This window comes from Pipistrellus kuhlii, unplaced genomic scaffold (assembly GCF_014108245.1).
Source record: "Pipistrellus kuhlii isolate mPipKuh1 unplaced genomic scaffold, mPipKuh1.p scaffold_m20_p_12, whole genome shotgun sequence".
In the NCBI taxonomy this organism is placed as follows: Eukaryota; Metazoa; Chordata; class Mammalia; order Chiroptera; family Vespertilionidae; genus Pipistrellus; species Pipistrellus kuhlii.
Genome location: NW_023425427.1, coordinates 20632288 through 20656731, shown reverse-complemented (window position 1 = coordinate 20656731; position 24444 = coordinate 20632288). Strand labels below are relative to the sequence as shown.

Below are 24444 nucleotides of genomic sequence, written 5' to 3'. Positions count from 1 at the left end.
AAAACATAAGACATGCTTATACAGTTGCTCAAGAACAGTGATCTCTCCCCTTGCCCTGAAAGCATTGTTGGTCCTTCCCCAGATAACCTTCGTGGATTCTTATCTCAAGAAAATAAGTCTAAGTTAGGCTTAGAGAAGACTGTAAAGTCATAGATGTATAGACCTTACCCAGAAGCTCTGATGAAAGACAAAATGGCACTTTGAACTTGATACTAAAGGAAAAATAGGCTAAAAATGTTTCCAGGCATAAGTTATATTTGTCAGCTCAATAATTAGAACTCTCTACCCCAAACTCAGCAAATTGCACACACCCAGCAACTTAAAACTTTTTATTAATTTTATAAGACATTTTCTCAAGTCCTCATATGAATTTCTTATAGCACTGTGATGCGCTCCTGACTCTTCTGTCTGTCTTTTCATTGTATCTCCCCAAGCACGTGAAGACACACACAATGACACATTGTGTGACATGCACAGACAGGTGGCTGTCAAATTATATAGACATTCATTGTCCCCGTTGAGAGCATTTCCCCCCTTCCCAACTTTGCTGAGCTCTATTAGATCAAAATGTTCCTAGAAAAATGGGCTGAATTCCTGCAGCCTTGCCAGCCACATCAATCTTCCAGACTCTGGAACATCAACAACGAAGAACACAGCGCTGGAATTAATATTCCAATTGATAAATGGTTGAGGTTTGTATACCCAGTCAGATTTGTCAACAGCGGCCTCCTGGCAAAGTGAAAAGGCTTTTTGAAAAATTACCTCTGGTACTTTATACCCTCCATATGCTTGAAAATCCACCACTGTCACCATCACCCTGCCCCCAAAAGAAAGACCATTTTCTTTCGATTTGTTACTTCAGAATCTGGGGTTTTTACTCAGAGAGGCCAGGGAAGGAAAGAGTGTCCTTTGGTGGAGGAAGGGATGCAAAGAGCAAACATCTGGGTTGAGCTCTTTAAGTTAGAGCTCCACTCTGTCCATGGCAGATGATCCAGAGCTTGGATTCCTGGAGGAATCTCAACATTGTCTTCTAGGTATGAATCTCCTCCGAAATGATGAGATCCTGTAGGAATATTGGTAGTCTGACTTGGGCCACAAGAATCAGTGACAAAGGCAACTGGGATCAGACATTTCTACTCCTTGCAGGGGCTCCAGAAGCAAATATCACTGGCCTTCTGACAGCATGTGGAGTACTTGAATATGACATTTCCTGTATTTCTGAGGGTAAATGGGCAGCCTGGAATCTGTTGAGAAATGTGTGATCCTGCATGCTCAGGGAGCTCAGGCAGTAGACTAGTTGGGTCACCTCAAAGAGGGGACAACTGCACAAGGAACAGAGTGAGGGAGCCAGCAGGGACACAAGTCAGAAACCTTAGCACAACAAATTTCTATTTTCCATCTCTGGATTTAAACTCTGGGTGGTCTAGGTCTGCTAGAAAGAAAATAGTGAAACAGAGACAGTTAAGGATATTAGAAAGAACTTGTCTTTATTCTTGGCAGAATTTCTGCACTTTGCTAACGCTGGTGAGCTAGGCACAACTGGGGAGATTGCCCTTTCTCTGAGAGTTCTGTGGCTTCTAAATTGGCTGTGTGAGGACTTGTTTGCAGAATTAAGCCAGAGTGTATTATTAAAGGCGTCTCAAATGAACATCCCCTTGAGAGAATGCTTTAAAAAATTACCTATAATAGCAGTTGGCTGCCTCCTGCATAGTTTGTTTAAGATTCAGCTAGCTGGGGAATGTCCAATTGTTATCACTACATACTGTGATAATCCCCATACGAAGGGGAAAATGGATCTTGAATCGGGAGATGGATTACAACGATATTTCAGAGGGGATTTAAAAATGTATGATCCAACAGCTTTTGCTTTTAGAATTGTGGTGCTTTTGCAATAGTCAAGTTTGAGGGAAGAGGTAAAGAATGGATGGAAATGCTGAAACATGCATCCTGGAGGTTGGGTGAATATACATTCTCTTGCTATGAAAGTAGTGATTCGGACTTCCCTTTCCTTAGTATGCATTTGCCTTGACTGCCTTCCCTTTGTCTTTCTTCATATCTTTTCCTTCCTATCTTTCTCCTGGCTTATGCTAGTCTGTGGGACTCTGAACCCAGTTAGTTTGCTGCAAAAACACCTCATAAATATATTAGAGGCCTGGTGCACAGATTCATGCACTGGTGGGGTCTCTTGACCTGGCCTGTACCCTCTCACAATCCAGGACCCCTTTGGAGATGTCTGAGAGCTAGTTTTGGCTCAATCCCTGCAGACCAGGCTGAGGGGACCCTTCCCCAGCCCCATGCATAAATCCATCCACTGGGCGTCTAGTATGCATACAAGATCTTTGGTTAATCTCTTCCTGCCCTCCCTCCTCCCTCCTTCTCTCTGAGATTCATTGGTCTGTTCCATGTTTTCGTGCCTATAGTTTTCGCTCCTGTGTTGAACATCTACTCCTTGGTGGTCAGTGCACGTCATAGCTACTGGCCAATCGGCCAGTTGTCCAGTCACTTAGACTATATATATATGAAAAGTAGACAAATCCCATATATATATATATATATATATATATATATATATATATATATATATATATATAGGGGCTTTGTCTATTTTTCATGTATGGATGTCTACTATGAGCCACTGATATCTTAATTGTTTTTGAAGCTTTCATATAGACCTTTATCTTCGTGAATCTATTTTTGTTTGAATCTAAACACTATGGGTTTAATAGTCAATGGATTAATGTTTTAGACAAGATACAGTAGATTGTATTTATGGACATATACGTTGTGAGACTGGGCTAGAAAGTTAAAGTGTCATATGAAAAAATGTTATGGTTATTGCTTTAGTATAAAGACATCCATGGAATGACTCTATAAATAAATAATATTATGACTAAAGGCAGGGAGCCATTATTTTGTAGGCAAACATGTTGCAGCTATAGACAGAACATACAGAGAGAGGAACAAAGTAACAGGACAGTTCAATGTAATTCTAGTCCACAAGTTGTGACTTCATTTAGTAAAACCTATAAGCAATTCATACTTCTGACACACATTTAAATTTATAGCGCATATTCATATCAGTAGTCCCATAAAATAGCAAGCAAGTATCATTTTGCACATGTTACCAATGTAAGTGGTTGCAGAGGTACAAAGAAAGTAAGTAACTTGTCCAAAGAGTGGAGAAAGGAACTCAGATCTTTGAGCTCCTCGTACATATTTCAGTACGAGGAGCTCAAAGTGAAACAAGGATCTTAAATTGATGCTGAGGGTTTCAATGAGCCAGTGTTCTAAAGATGGATGTTCAGAGAACAGAGGAAAGCTGCATATTAAATTACAGAAGAAGGAAGTCCAGAAATCTGAACACTCATATGTTGTTGGTGGGAATATAAAATAGTGCAGCCACTTTGGAAAAACAGTTTGGCAGTTCCTCAAAAAGTTAAACAGAGAGCCACCATATGACCCAGCAAGTCCCCCTAAAAGAAATGAAAATGTATGTCTATACAAATCTTATATATGAATGCTCATAGCAGCATTATTCACAATAGCCTCAAAGTTAAAACAACCCTAAGTGTCTGTCTATTGGTGAATGGAACAACAAAATGTGACATATCCATACAATAAAATATTATTTGGCAACCAAAAAGGAATATAATAATGACACATGCTACAAGTGAATGAATCTTAAAAACATTATGCTAAGTAAAAAGAAAATGTGTCCTAAAAGATCACACATTATGATTTCATTTACATGAAATTTTCAGAATAGGTGAGTTCACAGAGATAGAAAGTAAGTTTATGGATGTCTGGGGCTAGAAGTGGAGCGAATGGGGAATGACAGCTATTTGGAATGATGAAAATGTCCTAAAATTAGATTGTAGTGGTAGTTGCAACACTCTTTGAATTTATTAAAACCTACTGAAGTGTACATTTTAAATGGGTGAATTTTATGTATGTGAGTTACCACTCAACAAAAGCATTAAAAATTATAAGAGAATGTGTATTTTTTCCAACTCCAGGCCCGGCTTCAGTTATCAGCAATGATGATGATTCTGCTAGCCCACTCCACCACATCTCCAATGGGAGTAATACTCCATCATCTTCAGAGGGCGGCCCTGATGCTGTCATTATTGGAATGACCAAGATCCCTGTTATTGAAAATCCCCAGTACTTTGGCATCACCAACAGTCAGCTCAAGCCAGACACATGTAAGTACAGCTGTTTATACTTACTGGCCCATTTGTTGCATAGTTGTATCTATAAGCATGTTTATCAGAATTCTTGACAAGGATGGCTTGGGGGAGGAAGGCTGTGAAATGTCTGAGTATTCTTGGGGCTTTGGGACCACAGATTAGAGTTTTTAGTTTGTTTCTTATGGAATTCTCAGGGTGTGTCTTCTGCTGGGCTTGAAAATATGGGAAATTTCTGGCTTCTCTTGGGATCCATTTTCAAAAACCATTTGTCAAAATGAAGTTGGAATGAAGGCATGCTTATCTTGAAAAAGAGAAATAAGCCAGAAGTATCATTAGAATGAACATATATCAGGCAATTGATAGGATTTAAATTTGGTTTATTGAAAATCATTAAAATATACCTTATAGGTCATCACGAGAAGCTATGTTGCACACAGGTGGTATCAATTCTGGTAGTTCTATATTATTTGTTCAGTCTTAGTTCTCAGCATGAAGCCTCTTGTGATGTCATGATGGCAAAGATACATGTTAAATACTTTGACATATTTTTTTAGAACCAAATGAACCCAAAAGCCTCTATTGAAAGCTTACAGGTTTCTTTTTTCCTGAGACTCTTACTCTATTTTTTGAGACATTGCCCAAATATAAAAAATGGAGCACAGACTTAAGGACAGCAAAGAATAAAATCACAAGGAACAAACAAGTCTTATGCCATTGGAACGCCAGACCTTCCCTTACACCTGAATAAGGGGATATGAAGGTAGAATATTAAGTGGCCCAGGTTCCAGGAGTTCCCTGGCACTGAATAATTGGTATATTCTATTTGAATGTTCTCACCCCACCTTACATGCTTTTATCCTGAGAGATAAGGTGGGACTCTTTGAAGGTTAGTATTTACACTGAGACTATCATAGAATAAGGAGGCTTAACAATGAGTATCAGATCTGTTCACATATGGGGAAACAACTATTATTGCCACCTATTTACTCAAATTTATCCAAGGTAGTTTAACAGTAGATTTGAGTTTAATTGTTAAGAAGAACAGAATTATAAGCTTGTAAATACATGAAATTGGATCTCACCATAGATTTCAGTTGAATATGTAATATGACAAGATAAATATAATTGCAGATGTGAAGAATATTGAGCTTCTTGAAATAAAAGGTATTAAGTTAAATCAAGGTATTTCTAATTCTAACATTGTCATTATGGTATGAACAAGATGTGTGGAGGTATTGCTTAAAAATGTGCATTTTTTTTTTGTCAGATAATTATCCTCCTAAAGGACCTTGAAACACTCTGCATGCATTGCAGTCAAATGTTGACTAAGGCAAAGCAGGATATTATGGTGGCAGAATGTGTCATCATTTTGATTGTTTTCCCTAGGAACAGAGTACTTTGACAGTCCTGTCACCATCAATATCAGGCTGTATAATATACTTCAGTTAGCCTAAGGCTATATTATAATTGAGGTTGACTAAAATCAACCTGTTCCAAAAGTTTGCTCTTCTTTTGTGGATAGTGGAAAAATGAAATAGATCAAGCTGAATAATCAAGTATTTAGCATCAGCTCAATAAGCCCAATTAAAGAAAATTAATAAACGAGCAAGCAAAGAAATAAACAAACGAACTAATGAGATCTTATAGAAGAAAGTAGACTAGATGGCTGCTGGGTCTATCTAGAAGTGCTTTCTTATCCTAGAAATCCACAAGAAAGTTTCCAAAGGTCATTTCTTTAATCTAGGGTCCATGGAGATTTTTGCAAAGGTTTTGAGCTAGACATTTTTATTCTTTTGGAGGAGTCTTGGTTTTGTGGTTTAGCCACTGTACACCACCTGCATTTAGAAGAGAGTTGAGGAAACCCACAGTCTCTCCTTAGCTTCTGTCCTCTACCAGTAGGATCCAGACCATTGATTCTCAATTTGATGGTTCATTCTTTGGAAAATCTTTCCAGACCCTTCACCCAGCCATCCTTATTCAGCTCAGTATTTCCAGTCACTCAGAACTTTTTTTCCCTCTAGGCTTCAAGCCATACACTATTTCATGATTTGAAGAACACTTAAAATCATACATCTTCTATGAATAATTTTTCAAAGAAATGGGAATGAAGAAGCAATTTACTTCTCTCCTTATCTTCAACCTTTTTAAAAAGTCACTCTTTACCCCATATTTTTTTAGCTTTATCTTCAATGTTTCTGGTACATTTTGTTAAGAGTATAACCACTCTCATGTATGTGTTTCTGTAGTCTTATTTATATTAGATTGTAAGCTCCTCGAGAGCAGAAACAATATCTTGAATTATTCCTTCATATCATGGGACATGATACAATTTTGATGTTGGCCAAATGTTGACCAGATGTGAATATATATTACTGAAATATTATTTACTAACAGACTTGTAACAAGTAAAGATGACCCATAGCCTTTTCATTGGTTCTATTCCTATTACACTTGCCTACGTAATAGTTTACTTGTTAGACATGTTTTTAATAATATATTATCCAAGTTAAGCAGATTTAGATAACAATTTTAGCAGGAATAATCTTTTAACAAAAAAACATGACTTTTGAACATCCTAATAGCAGTCATCCAGAAACTGAAATATTTTAAAATGCAAAGATCTGCTATACAGAGTGATCTGTTACTCTAGGCCCATACAATTTTGGGAGATTAGCATTCAATTACGTGATTCCCATAGAACATTTTTATACCTAACTTGTAAAAAAAAAAAACACAAAAAACTTTAAAGAAGGGATCTTACAAGAAATTTGTTAGGTTACATTTGAAAAACAAATTTACTATCATCTCAGATAAAGTTAAGAAGTTTTCCCATGTGCTTAAAGCAAAACGTTACATGGATGGTACACCACCAACCTCAGGACCTATTAGAGTCTTGGGCCTTAAGTCAGTATATTTACTTCTCTTTCCTAAATCTACCTGCTACCTAAAGATCTTGGCTTTCAAATACACGTGTGATCTTAAAAGAAAGAGTGGTCCCAATCTTACTTTACCCGATTGTAATAATCCAATGTAAAAGATGAATTTCAATTCATTAAATATATATTAGCTATCCGTAATACTCCTACAATGCAAGGAACTGAAGATTTGGTGGTAATAATGAAATGTTCCCTGCCTTCAGCGAATCTTGTTAAGAAGGCCTATGGTTAAACATTTCATCATATAATTGCAATGCACTATAATAAAATAACTTAGAGCTAGGATCCTAAACTCCAATTACCTACAAGATTATGCAGGTCAATATGAGAAACAAGCAAGATTAGAAAGATGATATGGCACTGTGAAGGCTGTGCTTAAACATGACCTGATATTACCAGATGCTCAAAATTTCCAGTGAGAACAGGCACTTATTAAAATATTTTATTGTGAATTTCCCCAAATTTAAAACACTGAGTGAGAACAATAGATAACACCAGTTTGAGTCAGACTTGACCCATAATCCACCACGTGTCTGTGACCCCTGAGTTAGACCATAAAGATCATTTAATACAAATACTTTATTTTACAGATGATGCTCAGAAGTCACTTTTCCAAAATTACTCAGCCTCCATACTTATGTAATTTTGCTTTAAAAAAAATGAACAAGAACAAAAACAAAATATCCCCCTCAAAACCAGACTGCCTTAAATGATATGTGAGATCATTTAAGTGAAGAATGTTAATAAATTACATTCCCCAAAGTACTTTTTTACTACCAGGAGCTATGCCAGGCTTTCATTTACCAAGTCTAGAGATGGTTTGCAGGGTTTTAGAGCAATCTGAACAGGGCTGAATTGCTCCTGAGCACTTTCCAATAGCAAGTCTGTCTACTTTATTGCAGGGCCCAGAGGTTCCCCCAAGACCGCCTGATAATAATTTGGTATTTGGAGGCTCCTGTGTCACTGCAGGAACTAAAGGAGGCTAAATCCATGCCTGATGGAGGAGAAGAGTTCTATGATTATCTGCAAATTTTGGCCAGAAATCATCTTGACGTCACTCCTTAGCTTCCATACCCTAGCCAAGGAAGAAGTTACCTTCCAAAGAGAAAGCAGTGTGCTCTAATGATTAAGCCCTCAAAGTGCTATGCCACTTTAACTATAGACCCATCTCCTCGATCAATCAGGATGGCAAGATGGAGCTGAGGAGCTCAGCAACATCAAGTCTGGAGTTGGTCTTTAATTCAACTAGTCTGTATAGACGTGTCTGAAAGCCACATCATCTGAAAGCACGGGTGGTTTCCCAGTAGGATTTACAAACTTGGCTTTAGTGCAGCTGTGCTGCTATCGTTTCCTTGACTGCTAAGATTTTTGCTAGGCAGGATACAAAGAGAGCTGAAAAAAATAATGAAATGGTGAAATAAAAACAAACAAACAAACAAACAAACAAAAAACACTAGCCAGCAAAACCCCAAGTCATCAATCTTGGGTTCTCTTGAAGAATGGAAATGTGTTATAGCTTCCCCTGCAAGAAAATCAAATGCCAGACTATTGGTATTCCTAAAATTGTGTCTTTCCTAGAGCAGCCTTGTAAATTAGTTAGGGTCCTAGGCCTAGGGCCTAAATTAAATGAGAATTGTCCCTAAACATGTACTGTGTGTGTTCACACAAAGCATGTCCTCTAGGTATGTAGGGCTAGTAACTCCTTGTGACAGATGCATATAAAGAATTCTGACATTTGTTCCTTTTGGTCCCATTTACAATGAAATAGATCTTTATTGATTTCCTACAGAATGTGCCATATTTTTCCAGGTATTATAGTGTGTGTGTGTGTGTGTGTGTGTGTGTGTGTGTGTGCGTGTGCTCGTGCGCTTATGCATGTGTGTTTTCCTATTGGTTATATGCTTACTAGGCAATTATGTAGATAAGCACAGACTCATAGACCAGCTAAGAATAAGGAAGTAAAAGGTTATAAAAGCAGGGAGTATTTTAACAGAAGCTGAAAAGATCACATGTGGCACCCTCCTCTCCCCTTAATATCCACACCATCATTGTGTTACCAACAAAGAGAGGGAAAGGAGGTGATATTTTTCACAGAACTGCAAAGGTTTGAACACATTTGCAATGCTATTTTGAGTACCCAGGAAAAAAAATTCTTACTTATGTCCAGAACTTTAGGAGCTCATTAGATCAAAGGATAAGGACACAGAGTTACCTGAAGTTATCTTCAAACTTGAATACAATCTGTGTCCATGGTCCATTTTGGTTTAAAAACAGGTAGAAACCATTGCTTTAGCACTTATCTCTGTCCTTTACCTCTTAATTTTGTCTTTTAAAAATACATGTTCTTCTAAGCATTTAATTTGCCAAATATAGCTGGTTTGGGAATTGTTTATATCCTTTTGAAGGGCATGGCCTACACTTTAAAAACAAGCTAAGTCCATTGTGCCCAGCATGTTATGACAGAGAGAACACAGTTATTTTAGGATCCTTAGAAATTGCTTCGTTTATGGCACACTGGGTTGGCAATTCACCCCTTGGGGGTCTTCATGGCACATTGCCTGGATTCTGTAGGTCCCAGTTCAATTCTCTCTCCCTCTTGGTACTATAGTCCCCCATCGGTAGCTATAACAGCTTGATATTATATTCTCTTTTCAACTCCAGAGGAGCTAGTAAGAAGCTATCAAATAATGCTTTAAAAAGCAACTTGAGTTCCCTAGAAGAAAGGAAATGAATACATGCTGCATAATTACATTTACAATGTAAGCCATGTTATAAACTCCACTGAGGTGAAGATTTGTAGCAAACCAGTTTCAAGCACATTTACAACAGATAAAATAAGAATCATCATTTTATTAGCATTTGACCACTGGATGATATTATTCTTATCAAAAAAGCAATACCACCTGATTATAGGATGCCTAGATGCCTAGAGAAAATATTTCTATCTTATAGGTAACAGCTGAAAAGGAAAAAACAATTATGGATTAAGGTCAAGGAAGCACTTGTAGTGATAGTCTGAAAACTGTTTTACTTCCACATCATCAGCCAGCCAAGATAGAATTATGCAGCCCTCTCACATCAAACATTTCAATCCAATTTCACCAAGTCATCAGAGCTATGCTGGAAGCACGCCAGCAGATGCAGGATCCTAATGCAAGTGTTCTGGAGGTTTCCCAAGGCCCAGCTCAACTGGAGAATAGGTACCAGCAGGGTAAATCCAATCAAGATCCCCCGCCCCCCAGCCCCGTTTTGGTTTCCAGTTGGCCACTCTTGCATGTGCCAGCAGATTGTGGACTAGGGCCAGCTCAGCAAATACAAATGCAGAAGAGCTTCTTGTGTTGGGAAGAAGCTCCTGCTACCCAGATGCTTTGAGCACTGAGTGCTCCCTATGGCTAAGTCAAGATGGCATCATGGGAGTTTTCTTTGGATGTGACACTCAATCCTTGAAGGGGGCTTTTATATGAGATGCAGATTTTGTCCTTGCAAAGTTCAAGTTTTCTCTGTCTTCACTGATTCTGCCAGCTGAGAGGGTAGCCCACCACGGTTGGGCTTCTCAGGTGACTCATCATGCCAGCTCTCCTTACAAAGGCACAGTCTTGCTGCCCTTGATCCTCAATGATATTATAGTCTTTTGTTTGTTTGTCTGAGTGTTCTTTTCCTTTTAGTTGTTACTTCTCTTGAAATGCAGGTTAAGACAAATTTGCTCCATACCAAGGACAGGAAAAAACGTGTGAACTACTTCTTAGCCACGCACTGATAGCCACGTACAATGGCCATCTGGCTCCTCAAGTTTAGTCCCTAAATGGGAGCAAGAGCTGCCTCCTGAGGGGAGCCCACAGGTTGCTGAGTACACACTGCCCTCTGGTGAGCCTGCTCCCTTTTACTTAGAGAAAGCTTCCTGTTTCTGATTGCCTGACCTCCTCAGGGAGGGGAAAAGTAAAAGGCAATATCTGCGGCCTATAGGAAAAAGGGAATGCCAGTAGCCCAGTGACCACCAGGACTGAGGAGGTTTATAGGAAACTTTCAGTTTTAAACCAGGACAGTGGCTTGGTCACCGACCTGATGGTTTTAGCCAATAAAACAGAATTAAATGCCTTCAGAAGCTCTAAAATGAGAAACATTTAGAAGATGTAAGAAACAAAGATTCTGGCAGCTAGAGATAACTGCTGATATCATTTGGATATATGGCTGCCTAGTCTTACAAATGTCCTTTTAATCATCCTGTGATATGAAATCTAACTATTTGTGCCCCAACCTTTATTTGGACTGGGCTTGGTTTATATTTCTATAGCAGTGGTTCATTTTGGGTGGATTGTGCTGGAAAATTTGTAGGGACTACAGTGAGTACATTACTGCCAGTTTCAAATTTCACATTGGATTCATGGTACATGGGTTAAAACAAAGGTGGGGGGTTGGACTGGCCATGTCAGGTCTGGTCTAGCGTGATCCTAAATCCGTATTTGCTCAGCTCCACATGATGAACATCAGAGAGCGAGTGAGGCCTGTATTGTGGGCTGGGAAGACTCAGGAAATAAGAGGCTCCCTGCCCTGCCTCCACAGGATGAGAGTTCTGGTTTAGGGTCAATACTCTTGATGACTCCAAATGTAGATTACCATTCAACTTGAAGAAGCCCATCACTTTGTGTCTCCCAGCTCTTCATCCTGGTCAGCCAACTTCTCTCATGGAGTGTTATAGGATGCCTAGATGCCTAGAGAAAATATTTGGATGTGACAAGTGCTGGGTCTTAAAGGGCCAAACTGGTTATATCTGATGTTTCCCAATATTTAGGGATGCCCTTCTTCCACCAGCATCCCTGGTGCAAGGACCTCTGATGATTTGGAATCTCTCCTTAGACATTCAACCTTACTTAAACTTGATGGAGTTAGCGCCCAATAATCTCCAGTTTCTTCTGATATTTCGGGCACCTAGGCCTTAACTGGGTTTCTGGCAAGGGGACCTTTCAAGAATACTTTCCAGAAGTATGTCCACGTTGGTATTTTGCACAATGTTACAGTAAACAATTTTTAAAAATGAGTTTATAACAGAGAGATTCCTATGATTTATAAGAGATTAGATTTATATGATTTTTGAACCAAAGGGTGGGGGAGGAATTTCAAAAAAACAATAATCTAATACCTAGTTTTTATATTATTCTTATTACTATATATGCTATGAATATACATAGACAGAAATACTTTTTTTATCTTGTTGCTATTATTTAGCACATTTATTTAACCATGTCATTGACCTTTTGGGTGCATTAAAGTGGAACCCAAGCTTGTTATTAGATAATGAAGGCAATTAGACAGAGTGCCCATATTCCTAATGTTCCAACAAAGTGGTTGATATAGAGGGGGCAGGATAAAATCCTACACTATCTAATTATATCAAAAGAACTAGCCTCCATGTTAGGGAATGTCTTTAGTACAGGAAACTATTGATATGGCACCACTGACCAGCCACCTTACTTACTTTCCTGCAAGAGTAATGGAACTTCAGATCCATTTATACTCCCGTGCCCAATAATTATCCCCATCTATGTTCCTGCAAAGAGTTCACTTTTGTGAGTGAGTCGGCCTTCAGTCTGTTACTAAGGAATAGAGAGAAATCAATTGGCTACCCAGGGACAGAGCTCACGTTCTTACCTTATAACAAGAGAGTACCCCGGCCAGCTGACTAACTGGGTCTCTCTCACATTGTCTCTATCCTGACGCATAAATATCAATTCCTTCATCCAACTCGTTCTGCCATCCTCCCTCTGTTTCTCTCAGAGAAAAGGAGCTAATGATCACATTTCTCCCTAGTTCCTAGTTCCATTAGTGCTGTATACTGATACCCATAGAAGCAATTATGAATCCATATAACTGTTTGACCCTTATCTAGTGAGGGCCATTTTCTTTTCTTTCCCAAGTGCAATTACTTATAGGGTGTTTCTTCCCTCTTATAAGCCTTTGTTTTGAGTTGATGGTAAAAATCCCTTTAGTTACATGTAAGGTTTTAGTTTTTCTTGAGCCCTACCTAGACCTTTCTCAACACTGGTTTTGAAGAAGAATGCACTCATTTTCTTAGTGAGATATTGGTGGTGGGGAGCTCTGCCCTGGATTCTCTAACTCCTGAACTTTGGAAAGGAAGCCAGTGGCCAAATACAAAGGGAATAAGTTTATCTCTCACTTCTTAAATACTGCTTCTCATTTGGGGTGATGTGTACTCTCTCCTGTTCCCTGCATATCTCATCCCAATCCAATTAAAGTGGATGTTAGCTAGACTGGGGTCTCATAGCTAGTCCATGGTTACAGTCCTTGCCATAAACACCCCAGTGTTCTCTTAGAAAAGATTCATGCTATTGCATGCCGAGCTTCTGTGTGAGGGCTGAGCTATCAGATGGGTTATTGGGTTCTGGACAAATTCATGTAGTCCCCATATCCTCTGCCCACTTTTGAAGAAAGGGGACTTGCATGGGTGAGTGTGGATGATGTTCCCCAAGGAGACTCTTCTGAAGTTGGGCATGCACTGATCCTCGCTCACAGGTCTCCCTACTTCTCCACCGCGGGCAACAAGCAACCAGCCTCCTACCGCTGGGCCTGTCTGTTGCATTGCAGCACTGGGCTCAGCGGTTCTGCCCTCTGATGCTGCACCATGATCTAGGGATGGGGGAGGGGAAGGGTCTCTGTGATGGCTACGCGTTGTTTAACGTTAATTCCCGCTCTCATATTTGATGCAAGATAGTGGACCTACAACATGACTTGTGTTCTTTTACTGTGCTCAGAAACTCCAGGACTTGTCCACACATATCAATGTGATCAATGGAGTTTGGAAGTCTTTATTATACGGACATGTTCATGAAAATAAGATCTGTTGTGCTGAATTTTGTGATGTAGTTGATCCTTCAGAGCCAAATGCGTATACCAATAAAGATAATAGTGTCTGATCTGTGGTCTCTGTTGCCTGCTTTATCACCGACAGTGTTGGGCTCTATCTCTAAAAGCACTACAAACAAGTTTCTAGAAGTTGTCCCCATTTGTTTCCATTTAGCTCCCAAACTGCCACTCTGGGCCCAGGCAGGGCCAGGACTAGGATAAAGCAGGTGAAGCCCTCCCTTAGGGTGCAGAATTTAAAGGAGCACCAGCAATATCAGAAATCAAACTAAATAATATTTTAACAAAGTATTTTAAAAGACAAAACTGTATGCAATATCAATCTGTGAAAAAAAAGAGCAAAGTTTTACCTAAAGATGGGATCTGAGAGGGCTCTATTTCTTTAACGCCTCTATTTATTTAAACGTTTCATATTTTTCACCATAGATGCTTGCATTAATTTTATTTTTGAAAATATTGCACAAAAATATCATTCATCTCAAATACCGAATTTTGGGCGCTTCCTTAAGTTTTGTGTACAAGGCATGGACCTCACTCCCCTTATCCTAGCCAGGCCCTGGATACAGACTCCTTCTGGCCTGAATCTCATGTAAAACTCTGGTCATTGCCAAGCACTGCTTTGTATACATTAGCTGCTGGGCTGCTAAGCCTTAGGTCTTCCCTCCCTTCCTGCATTCCTGGCCCCATTGTGTTCCTTCACCCCAGCCCTCGCCCATGAGATACATTTCCCTGGCCCCCTTTGCTAGCACCTCCAGGACTAACCATCCTGTGCTATCTACTGAACTCTGTGCAGGGACATGCACTCTCATCTTCTCACTGCATTGCATTTTTTTGAAAAGTAAATCTTCAGAGGGAGGAAATGAATAAATCTCAGAGAGAGAGATTAAAAAAAAAAAAAGGTTAAAAAAGGCTTGAAAGGTCAGGAAACCCTCTCAGTAAATTTGAGAAATGATCTAAAAAAAAAGTTGGATTGACTTTTAAAATAGAAGTGAAATCCTTTATATAAGTTTATTAGACATTGTTTTATTTTCCCACATTTGAAGTTTTGGTATCACATTTGCTGAATTAAAGGTCCAATACTTGAGTTTTTAAATATCCCATTTTCACTCAGCCTGTTCCTTAATATCACGAGCACCTTTTGTAATGTGTGCATTCTTTGTAATTTTTAAACAACCAATATCTGATGCTTTGTGTATGCCAGTCTCTATGAGTTCCATTTTCATATTTACAAACTAAATTCTTACTAATGCTGGGAAATGGACATCATTACTCTGTTTTGTAGCTGGGAAAACTGAGGCTCGGATTGATTAGGAGGAGAAGCAGCAAACCCAAATTATACCAAACACATGGGAGCATTTTGTTCAGGCCCAGATCAGCCTCCTGGAAGACTGGGCTCTTTGTACCTTTTCAGAAAATAATATCTAGCAGTTTTCTAACTCTGCAAGGGGAATTGCAGTGTTGGTATTGCACCTTTCATGTGGGTTCATCAAGGTATGCTGAGTATATTAACCTTCCCACATGAAAGCTGGAGAACACCAGATGGCCGGCAGTGAACTTACTGTTGAATAAGAAAGGAACCAGTGGTCGGCTGACCCCAGGACTGTCTTTAATGCAAGGCTGACCCCGAGCCCAGAGGGCCAGTTGTGAGGTTTTTCTCAATGGAGGTAGTGCCAGAAATGCTAAATAATCATGAATAATCAACCTTATTTTTATGTATTTTTTAACTCTGTTTTTTAAAATTTATTTTTCAATTACAGTGGACATACAATATTATACTAGTTTCTGGTGTACAACATAGTAATTAGACATTTACATTTTGCTCATTAAGATCCTGTAAAAGTCCACTCTCTCCCCAACGAACCCAGCTCGTTCTGAAAAGTTTACCTTTTTGATTTTATTTTAGAAAACCCTATAAAGGCATTAGATACCATAGATCTCCAGGCCTTTATTGAATGCCCTCGCTGCTCTGAGATTGTGACATCACATTTCCTAAGTGAACCTGATGTCTGTCTTTCCAAAGATGAATTCAAAGGGTGTTATGTGTTTTGGGAGCAATTTGAGGTGCACATATTTACTGAGTGTTTTTTAGGTGATAATGGAAAGGTGGAGGCACTCATGGCACCTCTCTGAGTCACCCTGTCCCAGGGAGGCCAAGGGGACAAAAAGCTAATAATGCCTTCTTGTCGCCCATTCCTCTAGCAACCAATTCCGATGCCAGGTGTTTGTGAACATCATGTAGAACAGGCAAGTCACTTGTTTGGCTCACCCTTTTTGACTGAATCTTTCGCTTTCCATGCAAAGGTCCATGTTTCCAAACTGACAAATTAAAAGGGGTCAACATTCTTGTAGATCTTTGGCCTTTAGGGAGTCCTTTGGAAAACATGAGTCGGCATTGATAGATGGCATTTCTCCCATGGGAAGAGCATGCATCAGGACCTTCCTAAGGTCAGGCAACATCAAGGAGCTGATATTTTAAGCACCTACTTTATCACAGCGCATATGCTTACACAGATTCATGTATATGACCAGTACCTCATATGAGGCTTTTAATAAGTAGACTAACACGTGTTTTCCCCAAACACCACGCAACACGTCCTCACTGGGCTTGATGAATGCAGATAAATTAGAATGGTGAGGTTAGCCAAAATGAACAAATTCTTTTCTGATCTAATGTTGATTCTCTTAATTATCTTGATAACTTAGAAAAGACCAGAGTATGAATTATCCAATCACAGTCCAAAGTTCATCATGACAAATAATGATACAATCAACATGTTGTTTATCAGAGATTTCCAGGTCCCCCAACCCCCATGCATGTATTAGCACAGAGCTGCAGAGCTCAGGCAGCTCCTTGGGGTTTTCGGAGGTGTGGCCCAAGAGCAGTTTGGCGAGACTAATTACATTGAGACTTCAGAGAAAAGGGTGGGATTATTTCCAAAGAGAGCATTTGATGAGCCCTTTGCTTCCCTGGGAGTGGGGGTTGTGTGTGTTTTGGCATGTTCCTAAGTTGATTTGCCAATGTGGAAAATGTTCCCAATGAAATGAAATAAAACAAATCTCTGACTAATAAGACTATTTGGAACCTGTAACAGTGAGACTCCAGGATGGGGCAGGGTAGAGGGGATCAGGATGAAATTTTAGATTAGGCTTAGCATGTGGAATCATATGTCTCCATTAGATGATAAATGTGGAAGTCATGTCTTATCCTGGAATTCAGTTGCAACAGGAAGTCATGTCTTATCCTGGAATTCAGTGGCAACAGACTTTGAATGACATTGAAAATCGCAGATGGAAATACTGACAATTGTCTAAGTTCCTAATCATGGGATGTTCAATGGACAAGCAAATGCGTTGGCACCTTCCGCTCCTAAAACAGTGCCCAGGACACTGTAGGTGTACAAGAAACATGTGTGAATGACTGAATGAATGAATGGATGAATAGATGGTTGTATCTACAAATTGTACTTGTAATATTACTGTAGCTTTGGGAAAAAATACATCTCTACTTCATTGAGCATCAGGGATGGCTAATAAGTTAAATTCCTCACTGATTGTGTTAGGAGCAGAAGTTAGGGAACCTTTCCATCGGAATTGCACACTATTCACCCCTAAAACCATGTCTGTTCCCTGTTGGGTTTAAAGCTTTTTCTGTTTTTTTTTTGTTTGTTTGTTTGTTTTCCCCTTTCACGTCTCAAGTTGTTTATAGTTTGACAATTCTCCTGACTGCTTTTGTCAATTTGGTTTCAGTTATGTTAATGCTTTATATTTTGTGTTACGAGGGAATACATTCTCAGGAGGCCTAATGCTTAAGTTCCAAGAGTGTCTGTATGGAGAAGTCACTAGAGTCACACTGCCTAGGTTCAAATCCTAGTTCTCTACCTAGTTCTCTTCCTTGGACAAGTTGCTTAATTTTTTTTTGTGTGTGTCTTAGTTTCTTCAACTTTGAGATTTAAGAACAATAATACCTATTACGTAGAGCTATTGCACAAATTAAATCACATAAATATATGTTAAGCACACTGTACAGTGGTTGGCATGTATTGACTACATAAAAATATTTATTATTATTATTGTGTTAGAGATTAATTAAATCCTAGTTGATAGCATTCATGAACCAAGTTCTTAGATTTCTAAGACAGCTTTTACTTCTAGATTTGCAAGCAAAAATAGGGAAAGAGAGGTCTAGACCTTGGTTCATAGAAAACTTTATATATATACATATATAATGGATTTCAGAGAAGAAAGGAGAGGAAGAGACAGAAACATCAATAATGAGAGAGAATCATCAATCAGCTGCCTTCTGCACATCCCACACTGGGGACTGAGACCTCAACCCGGGCATGTGCCCTGATCAGGAATCAAACCATGACCTTCTGGTTCATAGGTCAATGCTCAACCATTGAGCCACACCAGCTGGGCCAAACTTTCTTATTGCTCCCACAAAGGAGCAATCTGACACACCTAAAAGGGCTGTTCCAGAAATCTCCCTGCCTATTACCAAGAACCTTCTGCTTTTCTTTGTGAGACGAAGGCTCCCAATCATCTTCCCAAGCAGCCCCTTTTTGACCCCTGAGCCGCCACTCTCTCAGTGGCTGCTCCTGACAGTCCCCAAGATTACACTCTGTTGTAGTTTCCTCAGAATTGTTCATCTTTCCACTGTCACATCTCTGTTCTTTACAGTTTCCCTCTTGAAGCCTCTATATGCCTATCTTGTTGCAAATTCTTCTCCATACAGACACTCTTGGAACTTAAGCATTAGGCCTCCTGAGAATGTATTCCCTCAACATAACTAGATACTTTTATGAATTGAGGTTGCCCAATGTACTAACATTATACCTGACACAAAACAACTAAATAGCATGTGAGAGAAATCTGCTTCTTTTTTCACAAACACTTCAATAAAGTTATGAAAATGCAAAAACTCTGAAACTCTACTATTTGAAGAGGAAAAGATCGGAGAGTGATTTGGCAAATTTTGAAATCCACCTAATCAACAAAAACCAGAAATGCCCAAACTGAGTCAGATTAGGCTTAAAACTTCTGATCATTTTATAGCAAAATGACTAGGAACTACGGTTGCCTCAAAAGTTTACTTTAAAAAGTTGAGTTCACTAATTCAGTTAATTTTCTTTAGAGAAAATGTAATATTACATTACAAAATGGTGATAATGATAATTTATTTATAACTTAATATTCATAGTTTAAAGAATTATTGAGATATTATTACATCCCTTTCCACAAATTCATAAATTTTTTGGAATTTCATCTTATGAGATTCAATCTATACAAAATAATGTAAGAAGAGAGTATGGGATTAAAGGAGAAAAATTATTGAATCACCAGATTGAATCACCATGCCCCAATAAAAAGTGTTCAAATTGCATTTCACTACATAATGAAGTCTGCTTCAACTTACTTTGACATAAATAAGATTGGGTAAGAGAAACCAGAAGTAAATGAAATAAATTAATAAAACTATCAGAGCTGCTTCAATTTCATCTCCCGGACAGTGTCTGCTTATTTGTATAATAAAATCTATTTTTATGAATTAAAACTCTGGTGTACCACTTGGTTGAAACCAAACATTTAAGGAAGAATTAGTATATGTGGGGGCCTGATTAGGATGCCTTCTAGTTTCACCAATATCAATAGTCCCTTTGAAAAATGAAACTTGAAACCTAGAAGATCAAGGTTCAACTTTACACTAGACTTAAAAACAGCTCTGGTGGGAGTTGGTGGCATTTGCAGGGGTGGGAGGAATTGAGAAAAAAAAAAAAAGAGAAAGAACTCATGAACATGGACAACAGTGTGGTGATTGTGAGGATGCGGGAGGGGGTGTGGAGGTAGAAGAGGATATAAGGGATGTAAATGGTGATGGAAATAAAATAAAATAAAAAGGAATAAATTATGCTACTTAAAAATGAGTTTGGAAATATAGGCATGCCTTCAATATTGATGATTAGCTGTTCTTCATATTTTCCTAACTATACACATTTACTGAACATGAAGAATTCCCCGCCCCCTCTTTTGTCTACATAGAGGCTGTGTCTCCATCGGCATAATATATTGCAGTGTTTGTGAGTCTTTGTGCAAAATTGAATATGCATTTCTGCTGCCACTTGTTGGGAGTTCATTATCTTGCAGTACAACCACTGGGAAAAATATAATTTTCAGTGTTTAATAAAACTGTGGTCTTCTCATAATGCTTATGATGCTTGGGCAATTTGTTAGGCACAATTTATCACAGATGTTTAACACTAATTGGTGCATAGTGCCAGGAAGGGTGATTTTAAATATTTCCTTTATTTAATATATTTCAGGGCAAACAAGTACCTTGCAACTGCACTATTGTTTGCATTTCTCAGAATTGAGGTATATTCTGCTAAACTAAAAAAATAAAGCCTGAGCTAAAGATGCAATGAGTAAAATACATACTGAATGTGGCCCAGAGGCCAGGAAATTGATGGGGGAAAGCCTGTCTTCTTGTGTCTCAGGTAGCCCAGGACAGTAGAAAGAAGTAATGCATTGACTGGTCTGCAGTGTATGTCTCCTGAACTAACTAGTAATTTATAACTCTCTGGTGTAGAGATGATCACTGAGGCCCCTTCAACATACTCAATTCCAAAATCTGTGACCTAATTAAGCCCCATTTATCAAAAAAGTATTTAGCATCTTATAGATGGTTTTTCTACCTGGGAACCTGAAAGACCAGAAGCTTGCTTTCTGATGATCCCTTGAAAATGAGGTTCAAGTAACAAATCACTGAGAGGGAATCTAATTCTAAGTAGCGAGAGGTTGAGACACTGAAACATGATCCCCCACTATTAAACAGCTTCTTGAAAAATGGCTATTGCACACTCACAATTTCAGCAGCCCTCAATCTTTATATGAAAGACATGATTTAAATGCGAACCACATTTGGTGTTCTTTGTGCTGTAATAAATGGAGTACGTGAAATGAATGTGTAGTAGAAGTTATCTTTTCTTTGTTTTGTCTTTTGCTTCTCATAATCCTGAGAAGTGTTAGTCAAGCACATGTGAATGCCTTGAGCTAAAACAATGAACAGAGGTAGCTTGCGCAACTTCAGAAAGAATGGGTGGCAGGAGGACCTGTTTCCTTTATGGCTTATTTAAACCCATTCTTCAAATTGGCTTTCCAACAGCAATCTTGAAGATGCTGTGCTTTGTTACACTATGTTTACCAACAGATTAATCAGCCGGAAAGACACGATCTTGAAAGAACTCAGAACACACTGTAGATGAGAGATGGGATTTAGCTCTCTGGGTCACCATTGTATGCTTTTGTTGATAGATGTGACCTCTACAAAGTATTTGCTGTGGACTCAGCTAAAGCAGTTCCATGCAAAGAAATCTCCAGAGAGAAAGTTAAGGTTATCATGCTTTATAAAGTTCAACTTGTATCCCCATAGTTTCCTTTAAAGGTGAAATTTCACTTTGGACCATGGATCTGTGGGAAGCTTCTTCTCAAGCTCACAGAGCTGTTGGTCCCTTAAACTCTTTAATTCCCAGCACTTGGTGGTTTAGAGAAATGTAATCACCACCTGAGCAGAGCCTAGGCTTGTGTCCAAGTCCAGCCTAATACCATTACCATCCCCAAAGTTGCTCCACCTTGGTGCCTCACACTCTTTCAGACCAGCTTTGCCCTAGTAGCATGTGCATATTTTATCTCTTTCTTCTGTCACTGTGCAGAGGTATCTGAGACTTGTCACTGGACTCTGTAGGCTGAATGCCTTCCCTGAATGTGTTGAAGGAGAAGATTTTGTTCTGTCTTTTTTATCCCACTAGCTCCCGATTACTTTTATCTCCTTGATATGACCATTTTCTAGCTTGAGACCAGTCAGTTCTTACGTCTAGATTTTGCTTAGCTGGTGTTTTCTGGGCCACGGAGTATTTTTCCCTAGATTGAGAAAAAGAAGATAGAGCAATCCAGGAAGCAGATGTCTTTTGGGTGGTATGTGTCTTTCAGAGCAGGAATTTAAAATCTCTGTATGAAAGGAACAATGAATGGTGTAATTAGTCAGGCTGATGAAGGAGTAAATCCTGGTAAGCAATTTTTCTTGACTGGCTTAATGGAAGGCAATGAGCTATCAGTTTCTGCCAAACTAGCTAAGGGTAGAATGAGTGTGGTGTTTGGACAAAAGATAAATATTTCATGTGAGCTTGGACTCTGTTGTGAAGTTCATTAAAAAAACACAAAAACAAAACAAAGAAATAAAAAAAAATCAATGACTCGTGGCACTTCATGTATTTTATAATAGATAATTGATCATATTTGAAGAAGTGAAGAGATTCTTGCAAAAGCCCAAACTGGTATTTTATAATTAAATATGTGTGCTGCTCATATTCTTCTCATCCCCTTAAGCATTTCCCCAGGTCAGCTTTCAAGACAAAAGAATTGTTAGGATTCACTTGAGGTCATCTCCCTGCATGTTCCCTGGTGGTGTGAATCTGGCCAACAGTTGCCAAAGGCCTTGAAACTTATTCATCATCAAATAACTAGCAAGAAATTAAGTGCCCATAGGAGAGGATGTTTTCCTGCTGTCAAAGGAATTAAAAAATGATACTCTAACATCATTTATGACAAGTAGGAAAGGCTTTGGAGTCAAATGATTTAAGGTCCAATAAAAAAATAATTTAATATTCAAAAACAAAACCAGCAGCCTCTTTGGAGCTTGACTATAAGCTGTACTAAGCATTCTTCACGTGGCAAGATCAAATGTATAAATGATAATCTATGCTCGAGTCCAGAGTGTGGTCTAGAATGCCGTTTCTCTTTCTGGCCATCACCAGTCACTGCCTCTAGGGGCGTTAGGTAGCCATCTCCAGCAAGATGGCAGCATCCATTCTCAGCTTTGCTTTGCTATATAGATTTGAGCTTTCTGGCTTGGACCCCAGTAGAAAAATTGAAGTTGGGAAACTACAAAAGGGTTGGGTTCATTTATTTTTTCTTAAGGGAAAGATTATTTGTTAATGTTGCTTGAGGTTGTAGATTATTTTCTTGATGTTATGGGGAACAAGAGGGACACATGATCTTGTTTTTTGTCCTATTTGCTTAAGATTCAAGTAAATTTCACAAGGAGTGACAAAACTCATTTTTTTTTTTTTTTTAAACATACATGGCTTTTTGTTGAAGCAAAGATCCTGGCCGAGGGGAGCACCGCTTAAGCCTCTGGAAGGCCCCGGGCTGGATCTCTCAGATTCTGTAAAACATACATGGCTTTTTGACAAACCTCAGAGTAGAGCAGAAAACAAAACAAATCCAGCCTCATTACTGTCCAAGTAGTTAATAAGGCAAACAAAAGTCAGCCAGGACAACGAAAGCAGAAGAAAATGTTGTTCTTGGGTTCAGAGGTTAGAGATGAGTATTGGCAGAACTTAACTAGTTTTGGAAATAGAAGGGGAAAAGAAAATTTTTTAGAGACTTAGCATGAGCTAAGTGTTTCCACAAACATTATTTTGGCTAAAGTTCACATTCAGGCAATTTCTTATGGATGAAGAAAGTAAGATTTGGAGAGTTTAAATAAGACTCAGAGTCTAGGTAGAAATTGGCAGAGACAAGATGCAAACACTTTCCCTGGCCTTGAAGCCACCTGGAGCCTTTTGCCTCCACCATTTGTCATCAAGCACCTGGCAACCAACCACATGGAAATCCAGAAGGGATTGGGCTCAGCTTTTAAAGTTCTCCACGCAACTGAGAAGTTGACCTGATTCCAGACTCCCCATTGCAACCCAGACTAGCAGAAGGTTGAGTCCTTTTTTAGGACAAATCACAGGTTACAAAATCTGCTTTGGTTGAAATCCCTGAGAGGCTCAGCCTTTATCTGTTGGCTAACTACTTTTTGGGTGAACTTTCTTCATTTGTTGACAACAGTGACTCTTTAAAACAGCTTATTAAAAACTTTCTCCCCTTCTTGCAATTTAAAAATATCCTCAATGATGTAAGCAGGACTCCAAAATAGTTTTCTATTTGAAATTTGATACAACTTTAACATACCATTGGTGGTTTATTCTAAAGATATAATGTTTTCATCCATATGTGAGAAGGGTAGTGCAATTGACAATTGTCCTTACCACACTATCGGTATTACTGGTACAGAGGGAGCAGCTTCAGACAGATCTGGACTTTATTACTGGCCCCACACTGTTGCTCCTGTGTAACCCTGACCTCAATCAACCTCAGTTTCTACTCTGCAGAATGATATTATCAACACGATGAAATACTAGTGGCTTCTATTTGGAAGCACTTATCAAGAGCCGGCTGCTTGCTTAACACTTGGCTCACATCATGGTCATATGCATAAAATGAACATAATAATCCCACTTGCTTTAGTTCTTCTGCATCTTGAGTGATTTTGAGTCCCTAGAACATATCTAGCATCATGCCTGGCATCATTGTAGTCAATGGGTATGAGTCCGCCCTCC

The 24444-nt window shown here is 38.9% G+C and overlaps 1 protein-coding gene across 6 annotated transcripts in view; it reads left to right on the top strand.

The window, feature by feature from the left end:
• NTRK2 (neurotrophic receptor tyrosine kinase 2) overlaps positions 1–24444 on the top strand; it is a 307987-nt gene that overhangs the window by 170336 nt on the left and 113207 nt on the right. For 3 of the 6 annotated variants that reach the window (XM_036433649.2, XM_036433647.2, XM_045580081.1), the window contains one exon: positions 4017–4205. In XM_036433649.2, coding sequence (XP_036289542.1) covers positions 4017–4205 — 189 coding nt within the window. Of the gene's footprint in view, positions 1–4016; positions 4206–6211; positions 6417–8028; positions 11816–11862; positions 14058–24444 lie in introns of those variants that run through there. The other 3 variants (XR_006741271.1, XR_006741270.1, XM_045580082.1) reach the window with 2 other exon arrangements.